Source organism: Leptidea sinapis, chromosome 35, assembly GCF_905404315.1.
Source record: "Leptidea sinapis chromosome 35, ilLepSina1.1, whole genome shotgun sequence".
Lineage (NCBI taxonomy): Eukaryota > Metazoa > Arthropoda > Insecta > Lepidoptera > Pieridae > Leptidea > Leptidea sinapis.
The window spans coordinates 2,502,394-2,522,598 of NC_066299.1; the positions used below are offsets into that span (position 1 = coordinate 2,502,394).

General features: G+C 35.3%; 2 protein-coding genes across 7 annotated transcripts in view; both read right to left on the minus strand.

Annotated features, from left to right (window-relative positions):
- The window catches only part of LOC126975316 (putative inorganic phosphate cotransporter), a 44,762-nt gene that overhangs the window by 19,445 nt on the left and 5,112 nt on the right, over window positions 1-20,205 (minus strand). Inside the window, exon 1 of one of the 6 annotated variants that reach the window (XM_050823144.1) lies at window positions 8,620-8,779. The exons of 1 other annotated variant lie outside the window; for it this stretch is intronic. Coding sequence is in view for 4 of the 5 variants with exons in the window: in XM_050823142.1 (XP_050679099.1) it covers window positions 3,577-3,619 (43 nt within the window). In the remaining variant the exon portion in view is untranslated. Of the gene's footprint in view, window positions 1-879; window positions 2,528-3,576; window positions 3,765-8,619; window positions 8,780-20,205 lie in introns of those variants that run through there. 4 more of the 6 variants (XM_050823142.1, XM_050823141.1, XM_050823143.1 and 1 more) reach the window with 4 other exon arrangements.
- The window catches only part of LOC126975304 (nose resistant to fluoxetine protein 6-like), a 31,086-nt gene continuing 21,309 nt past the window's right edge, over window positions 10,429-20,205 (minus strand). Inside the window, exons 10-13 of the mRNA XM_050823122.1 lie at window positions 15,253-15,439; window positions 13,492-13,634; window positions 12,314-12,419; window positions 10,429-10,635 (exon numbers count right to left, since the gene is read on the minus strand). Coding sequence (XP_050679079.1) covers window positions 10,562-10,635; window positions 12,314-12,419; window positions 13,492-13,634; window positions 15,253-15,439 — 510 coding nt within the window. The 3' untranslated portion in view covers window positions 10,429-10,561. The remainder of the gene's footprint in view (window positions 10,636-12,313; window positions 12,420-13,491; window positions 13,635-15,252; window positions 15,440-20,205) is intronic.

The window sequence follows — 20,205 nt, forward strand, 5'->3', positions numbered from 1 at the left end:
TAGATTTCCCTACAGATTACATTACGATTTAATGTAGTAATTTTTTATAACTAAAACATACTTCAAAGTTACTAATTAGTTATAGAATAGTTACTAAAACATCATAGATAAAACAAAAAATAATTTTTAAATCGACTGCTACAGATAATTTTACGGCTGACCGCATTTTGACGGCTTGTCGTATTTTACACAGATAAAATTTTAAAATTAAATATTCTTACTTTTATAGTATGTTAAATTACCTTTCTTGTGGTATATCATGTAGCTTGTCTTTCTCTGTGTATATTTAACGAATAAATATCTGCTACCGTTGCGTGCCAAGTTGGCACTCAATGGTAGTTTTGATAGTCGGACGTCTGATTGGCACCTCGGGGGTTAATATTGTTATTTAGTAAGACATTTAGTAGGACACATAGGAAAAGTTGCACTATCCGGCGTCCAGACGACGCTAACGGGTAAGGCTATTTTAAGTGCCGAGTTGCCTATCTATGTCAGTATATTAATACTCTTATCTATGCGGTTAGTAATTAGCGTGGCTACGCTAATCGCTTCTATCCATTCAGTTTTAATGAATGAGGCACGCAATTGACTCGCGTTGTAAGTCGATACTCGAGGTTGTGGAATTCGGCAGCCGGCATGACATGATTTACTACGATAGCTATAGTCTTAGAATGAGATAGCGCAAATAATATTATTATTAATTCTAAAATAATGCTACAATATTTTGACCAATAACTAAATGAAACATTTAGCTATTGGTCAAAATGTAAGCTTTGGTATTTGTATTGGTGTGTAATTTGTAAATTTGTAAAAAAAATGTTAAAATAAGAATTGTAATTGGCTTATTAGTTTTAAGTATTTTGTATAAATATAGTGCACCTGAATCGAAATATATATTCCTCATTTTACTCAAGAATCGTCAGCAGTTGTTTTATTTAACCAGCAAACCCTCAGTCTCTAAAAACTTATATTCACATTTGAGACATTTTCGCAAATAGAGATTGTTGCACATTTTATATTCTACGTGTTTGAAATAATGTCTGAATCTTGCTTATTTTGAGGAAAGTGAATCTCGTTGTTTGAATGTAGATAGGCACGGTGACAGTGGAATGGATGGATTAACTGAAGGTTGCAATATAATGTATTCCACAATGCGTTCAAATGTTTTCGCCTTGTTCTCAATGGCATCTCCTATATACCCCTCTGCTACAGCACTCGACTTCCATCCTCCATGTCGCTTGAGAACATTTAAATCCGCTCCAGAATCTGCCAAAAGGGTAGCAGAAGAACAACGAAAACAATGTCTGTATACAGCTTGATATCTGGTTACTTCAAATAAGTACCAATTTCTTGTGGCATGTTATAAAGAGGGTTAAAAAACTCATCACTGCCCGCTAAAAGTTTCTTTTAGAAAACACTACCTTTGTGTGCACTTAAAGGCGAACCGCGTCGGTCTCGAATAGATGGGTTGAAAAAAATAATACTATCTAATCATTACAATTACTCAGGGCAACTATTTAGCATCGTATGGTAGCAAAATTAAATAGTGAATGATCTTGTAAACGACTCTAAGCCCCGAAATGTACAGTTCCATAATTGTAACACAAATTCAAACCCGGACAAACATTTACTGCTCTAGTCACTTCGCTATGATTTAAGACTGTGACATTATGAAATAATTAACATTTACATAATAAACATTTTGCCACCAGACATAACGTATTTTCTAAGGAACGAAATGTGGACGATTGAGTAGTGTTAGTATGTACTACGATCGCATGCCTACCTGCCAGCTTGTTCAGAGTCATAATCAAGGTACATAAAAACATTACTTCATCATCATCATCATCAGCCGGAAGACGACTACAAAAGACAAAGGCCTACCCCAAAGCTTCCACGACGATCGGTCCTGTGCTGCCCTCATCCAACGTATTCCAGCGATCTTGACCAGATCGTCGGTCCATCTTGTGGGGGGCCTACCAACACTGCGTCTTCCGGTACGTGGTCGCAATTTGAGGACTTTACTACCCCAAGGGCTATGCCATCTGTCTGTCGAACTATGTGCCCTGCCCACTGCCACTTCAGTTTCACAATAATTTGGACTATGTCGATGACTTTGGTCCTCCTACGAATTCCCTCATTTCTGATTCGATCTCGCAACGAAACTCCGAGCATAGCCCTCTCCATTATCCTCTGAGCGACCATGAGCTTTCTCATAAGGCCCATAGTTAGCGACTACGTCTGCGTACCGTAAGTCATCACTGGCAATACACACTGGTTGAAAACCTTCAACTTCAGACACTGCGGTATTTGGGACGAGATTTTACGGAGCTTCCCGAACGCTGCTCATCCGAGTTGGATTCGACGAGTGACCTCTTTCGCGAAATTGGACCTGCCTAACTGGATTCTTTGTCCGACGTAGACGTACTCGTCGACAATTTCGAGAGTACAGTTCCCAATTGTTATGGGAGTAGGTGCGACATGGACATAAAACATTACTCACCTCACGTAAATTCTCCGCACTGATTAATTAGCCGTCTCCTTGTTTTTACATTTTATTTTAGCTACAGTTCTGTTTCTCATGGTTGTAATAATAATTTTTTGTGCTTTACAATGTTATTAGCATATTGGTTTTGAAATATGACAATGTGAAATGAAGCGATTTCTATACTTTCTTTTATAAAACATGGTGTTATTCAAAGTCAAAAAATCTTTATTCACTGTAAAACTTTTTAAGTTATTTAGTGCAAGTCATGATGAAGTACAAAAGTTACAATAGGATTCAAATGAGTATAACAATAATCATGAACAAAATTTAGAAAATTAATTCCAACTATCTTCATCATTCAAATAATCTTTAATATTGTTAATAGGCCTTAGATGTTAATTTATTTTTTACGATACATTTAAATTTTTAATAGGTAATATTTTAATTTCATTTGGGAGTTTATTATAAAATATAACACAATCCACTTTAATTTAGCTATTAATTTTAATTTGTATAATTGATGATAGAGTGAGTGATCAGTGATATAGTACTTCAAAACAGCCACTGTGAACGAGTTGATGGAATCTTCCACCCTACCTATAATTATTAAGTCATGATACAAAGTAAAACTATTCACCTGATGCTAAGACAACTTCCAACATAACATCACCCACCTTAACTAAAATATTAGTATTTGTAAGGTCCTTAATCAATACTAGCTGACCTGGCAAACGTTGTTTTGCCATATAAATTACTTGTAATATTTGAGTTAAACCGTTTCTTGGACATTGCAACTTTACTTTAATTTTCTTAAATAAAAGAATATTTTAATATAAACGTAGCCTCCTTTTTACATCAGCTACCCAAAGTCCCGTCAAAATCGGTCCAGCCATTTCAGAGATTAGTCGGAACAAATAGACAGGCAGACAGACAAGAATTGTAAAAATTGTTATAATGATATTGAAATACTTGTAGTAAAGAACAGTTATTTCTATTTTAACAGTTATTTATTAAAAAGAGAAACTCCAATTTTATTTATACGAATAGATAAAACTCAAAGATCATAATTTTTAGCTACATTTACTTACCTCTATCGTCGGTTATTATGTCACCTTTTTTCATTTTATCCATTAGGTACTTCTTCTCACCTGCACGCCTAATGCACAATTTCTAATTAAAACAAAATGGCTTCCGCTCTTTATTTCTCATTGAATCTAACATTTGTAATGAATAATATAATACGAAATATCTACAAAATATATTATCAATATTTATATTAAGTCTATTTTGATATTTTACTTGCCTGTTTATAACTACATTATAAGATAATTTATAAGACATTTGCAAATAAGTAGCAACATGGCGAAGACTAAACAAAACATTAATTAATCACTGTTATCTCAATTTCCAACTGTAATGTTCACATTGTAGTATGTTTTAAATAGCTGTGTATTTGACTTCAGATGATTCTGAATAATGTAGAAGTTTTCACCTTTTTTTCATTTGATTAAAAATTATAAGTAAGCTGTATCCGGAGCCCGATCACATTTATTAACATGAATATATGGTTTTCTCATGGATGCCATTGTCAAATCTGGATCAATTTACAATGGGACCACACGGGAAGCACCAGCTTTCAAATAAAAAAAGAATTATCAAAATCGCTTCACCTAGTTGAATGTTTTGAAGTAACAAACATAAAAAAAAATATACCGACGAATTGAGAACCTCCTCCTTTATTGAAGTCGGTTTATTATAAATGAAATAAAGCGTTACATAAATAATCTATTAAACTACTCAAAATGGAAGTAATAATCATATTTAACATGTAATCATAATTTATTCAAACAAAACAAGTCTTATAACTATATTTGCAATACTTTGACTGCTTATAATTAAAACTATCATTAGGTGGAAGCGTACCAAGAATACAGGCAGCATTTCCGCGTTGGATAGCAAGGCTGATCCGTTGACCGAAATTGCTGCCAGCGCTTGGGTTTCCATTAGCCTTATTGAGACGAAAAGATAGTACTTTGTATATTCTCCGCGCCTCTGGACCCTCGGGCCAAGTGTCTCCCGTGAGTGTGAAGTGAGACCGTAATATCTTTGAGGATTAGTAAATATCTTTAAGGTAGCAGTTGGCATGTGCCCAAGAAGCTGGTAACATTTTATGGCCAAACTTATCCTCTGACAGAGTACAGATCCCAAGATCTGGTACGTACACCAGATCTTGGGTCACCGGTGGAATCGGTAATGTGCCTGGATAACTCTGATTTGAGTTTTTGCGCTGATGGGTCCAACAGCACAAGGCGATCAAATCTCAACAAAGCTAATATCGACAACTGTATAGCATGTTACTATTGAAAACACCTGAATATTTATATTTTTGACGTATTCCGCGTATTTTATCGTTAGCTACAGGGGCCACAGATAACATTTTAGTTGTAGTAATGAAAACTGCGGTATTCTTTCTGTGATTTAATTCCGCCATTTTCTGAACCAGTCTACTAGCTTATCAACGGCGGCTTGGCGGTGAGCCTTACGTGAGTGGCACTATTCCCATCGACAGTATTTATGGGATTTAAGTCATCAGTGAAGAGGAAGAAAAAGATCTAGAGTTATTTTTTTTTTTCAAAGTTTATTTATATTCAATTACTAATTATTAATTAGTTAATTATCACCAAAACCACCAAGGTTCGACTTATGAGGTGCATTGTGTATCCAATCATGCTCTACGGGGCTGAACCTGGTCCCCTTCACTATGATGGTGATGTGGTATTGGAGGCAACTCCTGAAGATTCGTTGGACGGCTTTCCGAACCAACAATTGGATCTTGAAATAAGTGAAGGTAAACAAAAGGCTATCGTCGACTGTGCGACTACGAATTCTGAAGTTCTTTGGTCACATCTCCAGAAATGAAGGATCGGTTGATAGTGCAGGGCCAGGTAGATGGGAAAAGAGTGAGAGGACGCTCACCCGGATTATCACTTACGATGGACGGATTTACTCAAAGCAGTGACCCAGACAACTGTGGTGGAGTGCTCCCGCAATGCGACAAGCCGCCAAAAGTGGAGGAGTATCGTGCGGGAGGCAGTGCGACCCAACACTAAGGAGACCAACGTTGACTAATGTCGCATCATCTTAGCAACCACGACCACTCTGACTAAGGTGACCGATTGAGAAGAGACAGTTACGGCCGTTCCCAATATTCAGTCTTTCTCTTACTTGAGATAAAAATCGTAACTATCGTTGACTTTTCTGTACCAATAAACTTATCGACGGTAACTCACCTTATCCGTACACGCTGTCTAACAATGGGACGACGTATAGCTAAGCCAGCGATAGAAGTTTGTATGGAAATTTCAATTCACGCGTCCCAATATAAGGCGATAATAATGACTTATCACCCGATAAGTCATTATTATCATCTAAATAATCTGAAGCTGTCCCAATATACCCATATTGGGACAGCTTCAGATTATTAACTGCTAATTAGTGACAGTAGAAGGTAGTAATTTATCTCTATCTGTAGATAGTATATTGGGAACGGTTGTTAATTAATTAGCCTACCGCTCGAATGCGGAAATGGTGCCAGTTTATACTAAGTGTACCAACACTTCCTCGTAATGATTGTTTTAATTTCATGTAATCTTAGTGAGTATTGTAAATATTGTTTTAAGTATTGTTTTGTATAAATGTTGAGAAATAATGTTATCAATGTAATTTTTAGAGCTGCTATTTGTAAGAGGCTGGTGTCTAAATTAGTTTCACCCTGTATTTCGGACCTTACTCCTAGTTTTCAGGATGTCTTTTTCTTCTGGTGAGGCTGGCAATAATTAAGGCTAATTGGATTTTGTTCGCCCTAAGCAGTGACATTGTACTCATATTGAACCACTGGCGAAGGTTCTTAGACCAGGATGTTTGCCTGCGGCCAGGTCTTTGTTTGCCTTTGCATCCGCGATCTCTCCATGAGGTTCTCAACATTCGCCACATTTTTCCATGCTTCCTCTTAGCTTGATGCTCATCGCTTGCGTTAGTTGTGTTGCGATTTTAGGATCAGAATTTGTTAAACATTACATAAGTAGAGTACTACAGCAGATAACAATACATTAGTGTGTGTGTGTGTGTGTGTGTGCGTGTTCGTGTGTGTATGTATATTATACTCTCGGCTATCTCTACTTTTTCAAGACAAGCTTGTATTTAGATATATTGAGATAGTAAATTGACAAGAATCTGTATCTTATAGTAAATACATAAGAAGGGGTGTGGGAAACTAGTTTGATACAATGAAAAAATTCTTCGCTTCGTTTTAGTTTTTCCCGATCGGAACTGACAAGGCTGTTTTTTTTAACACTCTGCAGGATTTAAAGCTGACGAACTGTAAGAACCTTTGCTTGTAAATAGAGTTCCATAATTGGATGGTAAATTGGTGGTATTCAATTACAGTATATACGCCCCAAACTTTGTAGATTTATCGATTTATTTTAAGATATTATAAAAATAATAATTCTTCTAGACGCCACGCTTTTTTATAATGAAATATATTTTTTACACTATTTTCAATTTAAATTTATTAACATTTATTTTATATTTTTTAGTTTTTTTATTATTCGGTCTTGTTTATTTGTTCCAAAATTTACGTATCTCTTAAGGTCTAGCCCGTTATGGAAATTTCCAAATTTGCTTGATGTGATTGATATTTCACTTAAAAATATTTTAGAAACCGTTTTGAATTGCGCGTTTACAGATCGTGCATGGTCTCAAGCCTTTTTACCGATACGGTTTGGTGGTTTGGGTACTCGCAAAGTTTCGGTCGTTGCCTTACCAGCATTTCTATCTTCAGTTCATAGTGCGCAGCCTTTGGTTACTAGAATTGTAAATCATGTACCAGGTAACTCAGAGATTGTGTATTTGAACGAAGCTAACAATGTTTGGCTAAATATTGCAAACATTCAAAATTTTCCAGACGATTTAAAGTGTCAAAAAGCATGGGACGCACTTCTTTGTAAGCCTTTGATGATCTTTTGATCTCATCTCCTGACATAACAGAGCGTGCTCGTCTTTTGGCCGTGACACAAAATGAGTCGGGCTTTTGGTTACAAGCCTTGCCTTCTGCGCCGATTGGAACGCTACTTGACAATATGACATTGCCAATATGCGTATCACTCCGGCTAGGTATAAAACTGAATGAACCACATCAATGTAGATGTGGTGTTAAGGTAGATGCTCTTGGACGCCACGGGTTATCCTGCCTAAAATCGGCAGGCCGTATCAGTCGTCACACCAGTCTTAATGAAGTCATCCGCAGGGCATTTGCCGCTCTTAATATACCAGCTGTTTTAGAGCCAAATGGTATTACCCGCCGCGATGGCAAGCGTCCTGATGGAATGACGCTGGTGGCTTGGGCACGGGGAAGGGCGCTGGTGTGGGACGCTACTTGCGTCGACACTCTGGCTCCTTCTCATGTCCATGTTACGTCAGTTGGTGCTGGGGCTGCTGCTTCGACTGCCGAAGACAGCAAGCGTCGCAAATATGTTGGTCTCAGTGAGTCATACATCTTTGTGCCATTTGGTGTCGAGACACTTGGCCCGTGGGGCCTAGAGGCACGGAGAATGTTCAAAATACTATCTTCGCGCCTCAATAAGGCTACTGGAAACCCAAGCGCTGGCAGCTTTTTCGGTCAACGGATCAGCCTTGCTATCCAACGCGGTAATGCTGCCAGTATTCTTGGTACGCTTCCACGTAATGATAGTTTTAATTTTATGTAGTCGTAGTATTGTAAATATAGTTATAAGATTTTTTTTTAGTTGAATTTTATATAAAGCGTGTTTTTTAGTTTTTTTTCTTTAAATTATTATTTATTTTTATATAGGCAGGGGAAACGGGTAAAATGCTCACGTAATCACGGAAGTGGCGACGATGCGCTCGTGGAATTCCGCAAAACCAGGGGTCAAAAGATGAGTCTAGATAGCCTTGAAATTGGTAGTATTCTCTATGCTTGAAGGTCCCTGAGTCGTATCGGTTCGGAAAAACTGCAGCCAATAATTGATTCCACAAAGGGGCTTGTATTAGCGCGCGTAGGAAAACATATGATATTAAAAATGTTATGGTGAAACAATATACAAATGTACCTGAGGTTCGAGGAAGAGATGGCAACGGTCTGCAGCTGGAGGCCCTCGCTAATCCTCTAGGAACTCCTGGTGCTAAAATAGGTGTTACTGTCCTCTTGGCGTTTGTAGAAATGATTTATGAGTTGCGTTACACAGAGAGCTTGATGCGATTAGGTCGTTGACCACTGATAAACTATTAATTATATTGCATATTATATGCATATTGCGTGCAAATAGCGATCTGTGCAGGTGCCCGGTGACAATTTGATACTAAACTGGTGCAAGAGACAACTGGCCTTAGATTAGCCACTCAGATACTAATGCGTCTGTTGTCTATGGGGACTCTCTATGTTTTTTTTTACAGGAATTGTCTGAACTATAGTTTGCCATAACAACAAATTAGATAAGAGAATAGACAATTGCGGCGCATCCAGAGGGCCTACCATCAACTTTTAATAAGCGATGCGATTCTGATGCAGTTTGATTTAGGTACCTAAACTGAATCGCTAAAATTCGTACCATGAAGTGCCATTTACTGAATCGCGTTTGGATCCCTTATGAAGAATGAACGAAATAAATTTGTCTGTGGTGAGAAATGGATGACGCTCTACAGTAGATGCATAACTTTGTCTCTCTTACTCGAACCATATGCGTTGCATTTCGAAACCTAAAGTACTTAAATTTTAGCGGTTTTTTTGCGTAGATAATACTAAAAAAATATTTTAAAATTGCGCTTTATAGCGTCAAAAATATAAACCATTAAGGCTTTTTTTGTACTTATTAAATAAAAGTAATATAAAGAAATATAGTTCTTTGAATTACAAATTAAATGTTTGCTTAGGTAGTTTAGAAAAAATAACGAGTTATGAACGCACCTCCATTGAAGTTTGGTTTGACAGGACCACAGAGTACATTTTTTTTAATTCATTCTTGCGAACAGGAAAAAAAAGTCCGATAAAGTATTCTCACCTCATCTTTCATCAATAAAATTTTCCTTTTCTGTATGTTTTCACTATTTTTAAAAGTTATTAACAACATGATTCACTTTCCTCTAAGGTAGTACGAACTTTTTTCGAATCGCTCACTTTAACATAAGCTATCCAGTTTAGGTTGAAAAATTTCCTCATAATAATAATAATAATATTGACACACTTTTAACAACAAATTATCTTGCCCCAAGTTAAGCATATATAGCCTGTGCTATGGGTTACAAGACAATGATATATTTGAATGGTACGAATGAATGAACGAACTAAATTAGTTTGCTATTCAGTTGATATCATTTTTGACATTCAATTGACATCACTGCGATTTAATCAGTTGATTTGACGTCAACCTAAATTAGATAACTCTAATAACGTCGTGGTACGATATTTCGTACTGCTTTCGAACTGCTTGGCTATTGCAAAGCAGTTCATTTTAGGTTGTCAATTGAATCGCAGTAAGGGTTCATGGTAGGCCCGCAGGGCTGATAGAGGAAAAAGTTCCTCGCAAATGACGCGGTTGTAAAATGCCAGATGCGACATAATAGGCAAATTTGTATCCTCTATGACGTAAATGTTATATGATACCAGATTGGGAAAGGATCGAGTGTCTTCGAGCTATTTCACTAGAAAATTTTATTATAACCAAATTAAGAAAAAAAGAACAAACCCGCCCGTTTTTCTCAAGTATGAGACATACGTTTTCGAATCCGTGGTATTTTTTTACGATCAATAAGTGATTTAAAATCCAATTTTTAATATACATATTTGAATTTTAATGCGAGATGTCATAGCTGACAACAACTGGCCATTTTGTTAAGGATTGAGAAAAAAAAAAACAAGCTGATCCTATATCAGTGTTATATTTTTACTTATAGTGGTGTATTGTTTATTTGTTTTTCATAAGACAATTTTAAATTACATAATATATTTGTTGTTTTATAGCATACGATAAATTATTGGTCATTTAACATTCAGCGTTATTTAATCTTTTTCTTCCATTCACTGACCTTCTCGATGTTCTGACGATTTTTTCTATCACCATTCATCTCTCCTGTAATGTTAAAGTTTCATTTCATTTTGCTATATTTTGAACATCCGCTGCGCTGCAATTAGGTACCTACCGCAGGCGTAGTCGCAATGTGTGACAACTAATACTACGCCCAAAAGGGCGTATTCGAGCCAGTCTCGAACATTGTGTGACGTTGACGTGCCACATGTTCTTTTTTTGCTCATAATTAAAACTAAAATGCCGTGTTGCGTCGTAAAACTTTGCAAAAATAATACTACAAGAAATAAGAAATACACAAGGGATCACATAATATCATCAGTAAGTATTTAAAATTTTGGAAATTAATATTTCAATGTAAAATAACACGAAGCGTATGTTACAAAATTGGAAAGATGCCACACACGCATTAGATGCTTTCTAATAGTTTTGTAATAAAAAACTTGTTTGGTAGTGCGGTATCCAGTTGGAGCGCAGCGGAGACCTTTCCTTAATCAAAGAGAATTTTTGAAGAGAAGGTTTGTTAATAACAATGTGTCAATGATACGTTTCTATTACAATACAATAGCTGTCAAATCTAACTTCGGTGACTCGGTAAGCATTGTAGATGTGTTATTGCATGCCACTAGAGCCAAAATATATATATATATATATATATATATATATATCAAAATATCAACGTATGAAGCATAAAATTGAATATAACTAACAATTTTATTGTGCAAAAAAATGATATAAAAAGCACATTGTCGGAAAGAAAATTGACTCAATCTATTTTTTAATCTCTTCTTTAATTATGTGGGAAGCCATGGAATATAAACGGCAGTATATTTGGTTTTGTTTAGCTACAATTCATTTCATTTCGGCTGGGACATGCCGAAATTTCCGGTCTTTGAGCAGCCATAAGTTACATCAGCCTAGCGAAAATCTCTAAGAAAAAAGCGATTATATGAAACGCGCAGTCATTAATTCATTGACAGATGACGGGTATAATCTTGTCAAGAACGGAGATCGACTACCGAAATAGACTACGTTTTAAGCAACTGTTCGGTTTCAAACTTAACCGGAATATATGTAGATGTATACTAGCTGACTCGACAGACGTTGTTCTGTACATAATAAATAAAATACTGTTCTTTTTTTATGAATTGTCAATAATATTTAATAACATCAAGAATTATTTTGTAAAATATGGTCCCTGTTGTTATAATGAAATTGTTTCACAGCAGAACTGTCAAACCATGCGTCAATAAATTCTCTCACAGAAAATATGTCCATGCAAAACAAATATTGGAAATATAAATAATTATGGGTCCTAAATCTAAATAAAAACTATCCTATCTCTCAAGTTGGACTAAACTGCACGCCATGAAGTAATCCTCAACTAAATCCGTTCATTAGTTTAGGAGTCCATCGCGGACAAACAACGTGTCACGTAATTTATATATATTAAGATCTAATTACTATTTCAAACTTATGTCAAATCTCACTGCATGTTTTTTACTAAATTAAATTTCAATTTTTACTTAAGCAGTCCTGCCCCTTATTACGTAGTATTTACATCCTCTTTGGTATTATTTGGGAAACTGAAAACTGCTTGAATGATAGTAATTAATCCCGGCTAGTTCGGTCAACTTTTTTTTAAAGAGTCAGACAACTTTCTTTCTTTTTCTTATGGTTACTTTTATTGTTTTTGTAATAAAAAGAGAAGTAAAACAGTTACCTTTAAACAGAAGCCCTTGTAAGCTTGAAAACGGTCCGTCTATGACAACTGTCAGTATAAATCCCAGTATTATGGATATTGTGATATAGGCGACGCTCTTGTACAACTGAAATAAATGAATACAAAGAAAAAATATAATAATTAGCCGCGCACTACTCTGGGTGGAAGTGCGGTGGGATATGCACTGCTCTGGGTGGAAGTGTAGCGGGATATTGTTGGACGAGATACATCTGGCAGATGAAATCCAACACAAAATATTGTCATTTTGATAACTTTCCAAGTAAGTTATAAAGAATTTAAAATTCTTATTTAATTATGATTACAATTAATAATTATAACTTTATGAATATAAAATTGAAAATTAAAACGTATCGAGCGGAGCTAGGTTACTCTCTCTCGCACAATATCGCAATAGTTTTAATTCAGAATTAGAAGCATTTTTATTTATTATAAACATTCACGGACGAGTAAAAACAGAAGGACTCCGTGTCACCTTACATAACAGTGAAGCACCAAAACAAGCCGGTAAACGTGTAAATACATAGCCCACACACGCACACACTTACAGTAATACAAGCCGATCGGCCGACATTATGAGATTTGCCATCGTCTGTGAGAGATCAGTGCGTCGCAATAGAATATTTTAAAAATGCCGTGGTGCTTGAAAAAGTGTAAAAACAATAGTATAAAAGTATTAATGGTTATTGAGAATGAGATATATATATGATTATTGAGAAAAAATTGTATAACTGGTATACCCCGTAACCGCACACACACTAGCATAAAGGTGCTTCACTTGCTAATATCACGGCGCGAAGTCCTTCTTTTTTTACTCGTCCGTGCAAACATTATACAATTTTCTTTACAAAACTAACAAAAATATGGCGTGTTAAATAGCATTGGTGTACAATTAATAGATTTTCGTACAACTTTTATAGATTGAATTATTAGTATGACTCCAACTGTAAAAGTTGGGGTATTTTTGTGATATTTTTTTCGCACTGTATAAAATAGAAATGCAATGAGAAAATGAATTTTCTTCTAATATTCTGCAGATATATAATTATTTTTATGGTTTCAATTATTATTGCAATTTCTTTGGATAGCAGCCTTAAGTAAGATTGTTTATTTAAAATTAGGCTACGATAGTAATAATGTATTAAAATGTGTCAACATACCATCGCAATGTTACTAAAATATACAGACTTTGTAGCAGAACTCATGTCAGTCATTAACACAGGAAAATGGATCAGGAATACCGAGTAGGATATCCTTGAAGGAACCTTCCACAACGGCAGGGAGAGGAACTTATTGATGAGACCTGAAAGAGCAAGAAAAAAAATCACATTCCACCGTTGTATCATAATTTTCAAATAATTCATTGTTTACCAAGTAGGGAAAGATAGCTACTCCTAACATATGCATGAATGAGTCGTAGTCGAAGGCTTAAATAGTGGTAGCACTATTCCGTGATGGTTTCATAGTGATTCGTAATGAAAATATCCATTTATCAATTAAAAACGCTGTAAGCTCTTAGAATTCCCTTCGAAACCCTTTTAAAATAAATAGTACCTACCCAATTAAAATAAATTAAAAAACAAGTATTTTTTAAGAAAAACGAACTAAAAACTAGAAAATATTTCCTACTTTTTACTTTGGCTTATTAATAAAAGCGTGATTTTTAGCTTTTTTAAAACTATGCAAATAGCATTATTAAATTATAAATTCTCTTTGGTATTCGAAAATTTGGTTATATTAGATAATCGGTTAAAGATAATGGTTGAAATTAAGAATTAACTTCAATTCCTGCCGTATAGACGATAGATGAAAATTATATAAATTGGCAAAAATCTTATTTTGCATATTAACAAATGAAATAATTTTATCAAATTAATGTATTGTCGTCGGTCTTCGAAATTTACGCAGTTTGAACGAAATCTGGCGGTGTAAAGTGGGTCAAAATCGGTTACAAACAAACATACATACAGGTGAAGCTAATAAAAAGCGTGTAAAAAGACTAAGGCTAACTCAAAGTATGTGTATTGCAAGAATCGTAAGTACCTACTTCGTCAAAATTTATATATATAAAAATGAATTGCTGTTCGTTAGTCTCGCTAAAACTCGAGAACGGCTGGACCGATTTGGCTAATGTTGTTCTTGAATTATTTGTGGAAGTCCATAGAAGGTTTAAAAGATTAATAAAGACGAAAATGCTCGGAATTAAATAAAAACAAAGATTTTGATTATTCTTTGATGTGACCCCCGACGTTCAGAAATCAAATTAAAATAATAGTTTAAAATGAATGAATGAACATTCTCAGCTGAACCGTTGTTAAGTATATATCAGATTATTTTTATATACATTGGTAAATCTTAAGTTTTGTCCAAAAATAAAATTTCTGAACCTAACCGCACCAACAAAACAAAACAAAATAAAAAGTTTATCAGAAAGCTTTGAATTGATTAACAGACTGTATCATAACTGTGTGTCTCATCGATATCAAATTGAAACCTTATAAATAGTACCTATTTCAAGAAAACTCTGTTTTGTAAGGAATATCGAGAATCGAAAATAATAATAAAATTTCATTCGTACCGAGCATTTTTTTTATTTGTTTTTTATAAAAAAGATTCCTTTTATTTGTTTTACGGTTATTTTATACAAAAGTTAAGGTATTTAATTTATCGATTGACGCAGTACGAATTCTGCCGGGTCAGTTAGTATTCAATAATTATGTAAATAATTTAACAAATGTAGAATATGTTAGTAATGGAATAATCATACGACTTTTCTCAACTATGTGAAACCCATCTGATAGCAATTCAACTCTAGATGAAGCATTGAATTGGTATTGGTAGGCTCAAGAATTGTTGACTCGCCGAACTAAATTTCTTCAGTGAAGGGCGCTCTTAAATCAATGTTCATTAAAATGGCTCACCTCCATATCCTTGAGAGCAGGCGAAGATAATGAACCCGACGGCGGTTGCCCATGCGGGTCTTACAAAAGCGTTTATAAAATTGTCTAAACTTTGGTCGTTTCGTGTTGAACTCATTGCCAAATGCAACATCACGGTGCTGAGCGACAGACAAGTGAGTGACAATATCCATAGTAAAAATAAGATGGGCTGAAACATATTCATAAAATTAGCCACAAGTTCTTGAAGACTATATATAAGTATCGGTATACAACAGTACATCGGTTACAATTATTATTGTTATAAGTATTGGTAAGCAACAGTACATCGGTTACAATTATTATTGTTATAACTATCGGTATACAACAATATATCAGTTACAATTATTATTGTTATAAGTATCGGTATACAACAGTACATCAGTTAAAATCATTATTGTTATAAGTATCGGTACACAACAGAAGATCGGTTACAATTATTATTGTTATAAGTATTGGTAAGCAACAGTACATCGGTTACAATTATTATTGTTATAACTATCGGTATACAACAATATATCAGTTACAATTATTATTGTTATAAGTATCGGTATACAACAGTACATCAGTTAAAATCATTATTGTTATAAGTATCGGTACACAACAGAAGATCGGTTACAATTATTATTGTTATAAGTATTGGTAAGCAACAGTACATCGGTTACAATTATTATTGTTATAACTATCGGTATACAACAATATATCAGTTACAATTATTATTGTTATAAGTATCGGTATACAACAGTACATCAGTTAAAATCATTATTGTTATAAGTATCGGTACACAACAGAAGATCGGTTACAATTATTATTGTTATAAGTATCGGTATACAACAGTACATCGGTTACAATTATTATTGTAATAAGAATCGGTATTCATCGGTATGTGGGTATTAAAGTACTTTTACAGCGGACATTATTAAAATTTCTTGTTATAGATGTTTTTGTTAGATCTGTATTATGACATTTTGTATAAGCTTAAAATACATTTTTTTATATAATATATCTTCTATATATATATAAAAGAAAGTTGTGTTAGTTACACTATTTATAACTCAAGAACGGCTTTATCGATATGGCTGAAAATTGGTGAGGAGGAGCTTAGAGCCAGGAGACGGACATAGGATAATAAGTCATAAAATATCAAAAAAATTACGAAAAAATATTATTATAAAAAAAATTATTTTCTGATACATTTTGTATGGATTGACATTTTGATGACATCTCGAGAATAGAAAGAATTCAATAAAGTTTTTTGTTAGTTTCACGCTACATGAGTTATAAAATACAACTGACAGTGCCCGTCATGTTATTCAAGTTGACCGGTTGGTGTGTTTGTTTCGAGTTTCTATTAGCTTATTGTGCCGATATTATCATTAGCAATGTCACGACCAAGACGATCAAATTATTCCCGACAAAGACGTAATGCAACTAGGATTCAAAATATTGCGAATGAAAGGACTGAAGAAGAACAAGAAATTGCAGGTGAAAAGAATCGTGTTAGTATGGATCGTCTTCGTGTTATGAATCACAAGAGCAAAGCGTAGCAGCCCGTAAAACGGATCGGCTGGCAATACGAAATCGTCCAGGTTTTCCTCAGAGATAGCAACTTATAGATAATTTTCAACGCACAAGAAGAAGTTTATGAAGTACTGATTTGAATCGAGCAGCGTTTCGATACGATTGCAGTATATAGATATATATAAGAGATTTCCACGTATATAGTCACTCATCACGATATCTCTGGAACCATTAGAGCTAAAGACTTGAAATTTGGTAGGAATATTCTTTTCAACGAGTAGAGGTCAGCTTTTTACGCAAGAGTTTTTTTTTATTATGGACAGAACAACGTCTGTCGGTTCAGCTAGTACAAATATATATTTGTATTCATTCAGATTCTTCCCACGCACTGGCATCACCTAGCAAGTAGATTTTTAAAATGTTGCTGATTACATAATTGTTGTCTAAATGCGGTCGCTTTGATAAAAAGCAACGTCTCCGAGTGATAATAAAAAGCCTCGAAGCCTCAATACACTCGAATAGTGTAACCGCACTTACGAGTATACATAGTGCAAAATAAAAATGAAAACCATTAAAATTTTTGCAAATTAACTGCTAGTGACAATTCGACTAATCGAACATGAATGGAACGCAGATCTACAATTATTTGAAGTCATTAACCGACTTCCAAGAAGGAGGAGGTTCTCAATTCGTTGGTATGTTTTTTTAAGTTTGTTACCTTAAAACTTTCGACTGGGTGGACCGATTTTGAAAATTATTTTTTTATTTGAAAGCTGGTGCTTCCCCTGTGGTTCCAGTGTAATTTGGTTCAGATCTGATAGTGGCATTCATAAGAAAACCATAACTCTTACATTTGCTATACGTATGTGAACGACATATTTACGAATAACTCAGTATCGCGCTAACGGATTTCGATAATTCTTTTATATTGGAAAGGATATACTTCACTGGTAGTTTGGTGAAAGTTTGTTTGGGTTCTGATTATGGAATCCATGACAAAGTAACGGAACTCTTCAATTCTTAGGAGCAAATTGAAGATACTCGACCGAATCTATTTTATGCTATTAGGATATTTACATCACTTACCGTAACGTGGTTACGGTGAAGTAATTTTCGTAGTCGAATATGATGATCAATGGAACTCCTTAACGACTTACTGAATTAGATTGTATAAAAATACGCAATTATTTTTATACTATTTAGTGCATACGAGGGTGGCACTGAAAATTTCGGGAATCAAGGAAGTGACACAACATTACTATTTAAAAATGTATTTATTGCTTTTCGAAGTATTCTCCGCGAAATTTGACACATTTTTCCATACGATGGAACCAATCATTGAAGCAACCATTCCATTCGGAAGTTGGGGTCTCCAAAATGGCCGTTTTGTAGTCGTCCACAGCTTCTTCAGGTGAAGAAAATCTCGGACCACGCAATTTATTCTTTATTTTAGGGAAAGTATAGAAATCATTAGGGCTTAGGTCGGGGCTGTACGGCGGATGGTCTAATAATTCTATGTTTTCTTGCTCTAAAAACTCTTTTGTTCTGTGCGCGGTGTGAGAACTCGCATTGTCAAATTCAAATTCAAATTCAAATATTTTTATTCAAAATAGGATTTATAATCACTTATTGAACGTCAAAATCTACCACCCGTGTCGTGATGGAGGATGATGCGGCGGTTGCAGTTCTCTTTACGGAGTTCAGAAACGACCTTTCGCAAACAAATACTACGAGGGGCGGTCAAAAAGTTCGCGGAATGGCGGGGTTGGCGGGGGTGAGGTCGCTCCTCCAGGTAGCCGCTACTTGAGTAACTCATAATTACTATATATGCCAATTTCTAGCCTAATTGGGTCATTAGCTTTCGAGTTACAAACGAGTGAACAAGTAAATCGGGAACAAACTAGCCACTATGGAGAAAATTGAACATCGCGCCGTCGTAAAGTTCCTCACCAAACAAGGAAAAACGCCTCAAACTATTTTGCAAGAGATGTTAGCTGTTTACGGAGACTCTGCTCCTGGTAAAACCATGATTTACAAATGGCACGGCCTTTTCAAGCAAGGAAGGGAGTCAATTGAAGATGATCCTCGACCTGGACGGCCCATTGAGGCCACTACGCCGGAAATCATTGAAAAAGTTGAAAAACTTGTATTGGAAGACGGAAGGTTGAAGAAGAAACAACTTGCAGCATCAGTTGGAGTATCAGAAACCACAATTTTAAATATTCTTCATCAACATCTTGGCATGAGTAAAGTGTGTTCAAGGTGGGTCCCGAGAATGCTCACGCCGCTGCAAAAACGTGAGCGCGTCAACTGTTCCCGCGAGTATTTGGACCGCTGTGGAGAAGTTAGGGAAGAAATTATGGCCCGAATTGTAACCGGTGATGAAACTTGGGTTCACCACTATGAGCCTGAGTCAAAGCAGGAGTCGATGCAGTGGCACAAAAAAGGCACACCACCCCCAAAAAAATTTAAAGTGTCGCAATCGGCCGGAAAGATCATGGCGACTATTTTTTGGGATACTGAAGGTATTCTTTTGATCGATTATAAAGAACGTGGTGTTTCTATAACGGGAGAGTACTACGCTTCCCTATTGGACCGATTAAAAGAAGCTATTAAAGAAAAAAGAAGAGGAAAACTGACAAAAGGTGTACTCCTTTTGCACGACAACGCGCCCGTTCACACGAGTCATGTTGCGACGGCTGCCATTCATCGATGCGGTTTTGAACAACTACGCCATCCACCCTACAGTCCAGACCTGGCCCCTAGCGATTTTTATTTATTCCCAAAGATGAAGAAAGAGCTGCGTGGAAAAAAATTTAGAGACGATGATGAAGTCAAGTCGGCGATTTCGGCGTATTTTGACGCCCAAGACAAAACCTATTTTTTCGACGGTATTAATAAGTTATATGCCAGATCCCAAAAATGTATTCGTGTTAAGGGGGAATATATTGAAAAGGAAAAATAACATAATGTATCATTTCATCTTTTTTCCCAGTCATTCCGCGAACTTTTTGACCTCCCCTCGTAGCATACCATTCTGCATGCACTAGTTAATAGATTATCTCGTTCATATAATGACTTAGCAAATATCAAAAACTGTATAGATATTTTTCTAATAGTCTGTGTAGTTTTCGACGCCTAGTTTTAGACACTCTGCGCCTGTTAGAGCCTTAGCTTGTCTTTACGTGCTTCATATTTATGTTTTTTGAAATTTTTATCAGTTTCGCTTTATTGTATGTTATACTAATTATAATATGTAGGATATAATTTTAGTTTGTGTGTTTTAATTTTTATGTTTATTTTATTTTAGTTAACAAGTTCCATGCATTTGCCTAAGTCGTGATAGTAACATAAAGTTATTTATTGTTTTATATAACTCTACGTTTATTTAAGTTAAATATCACGTGTTACCATCAT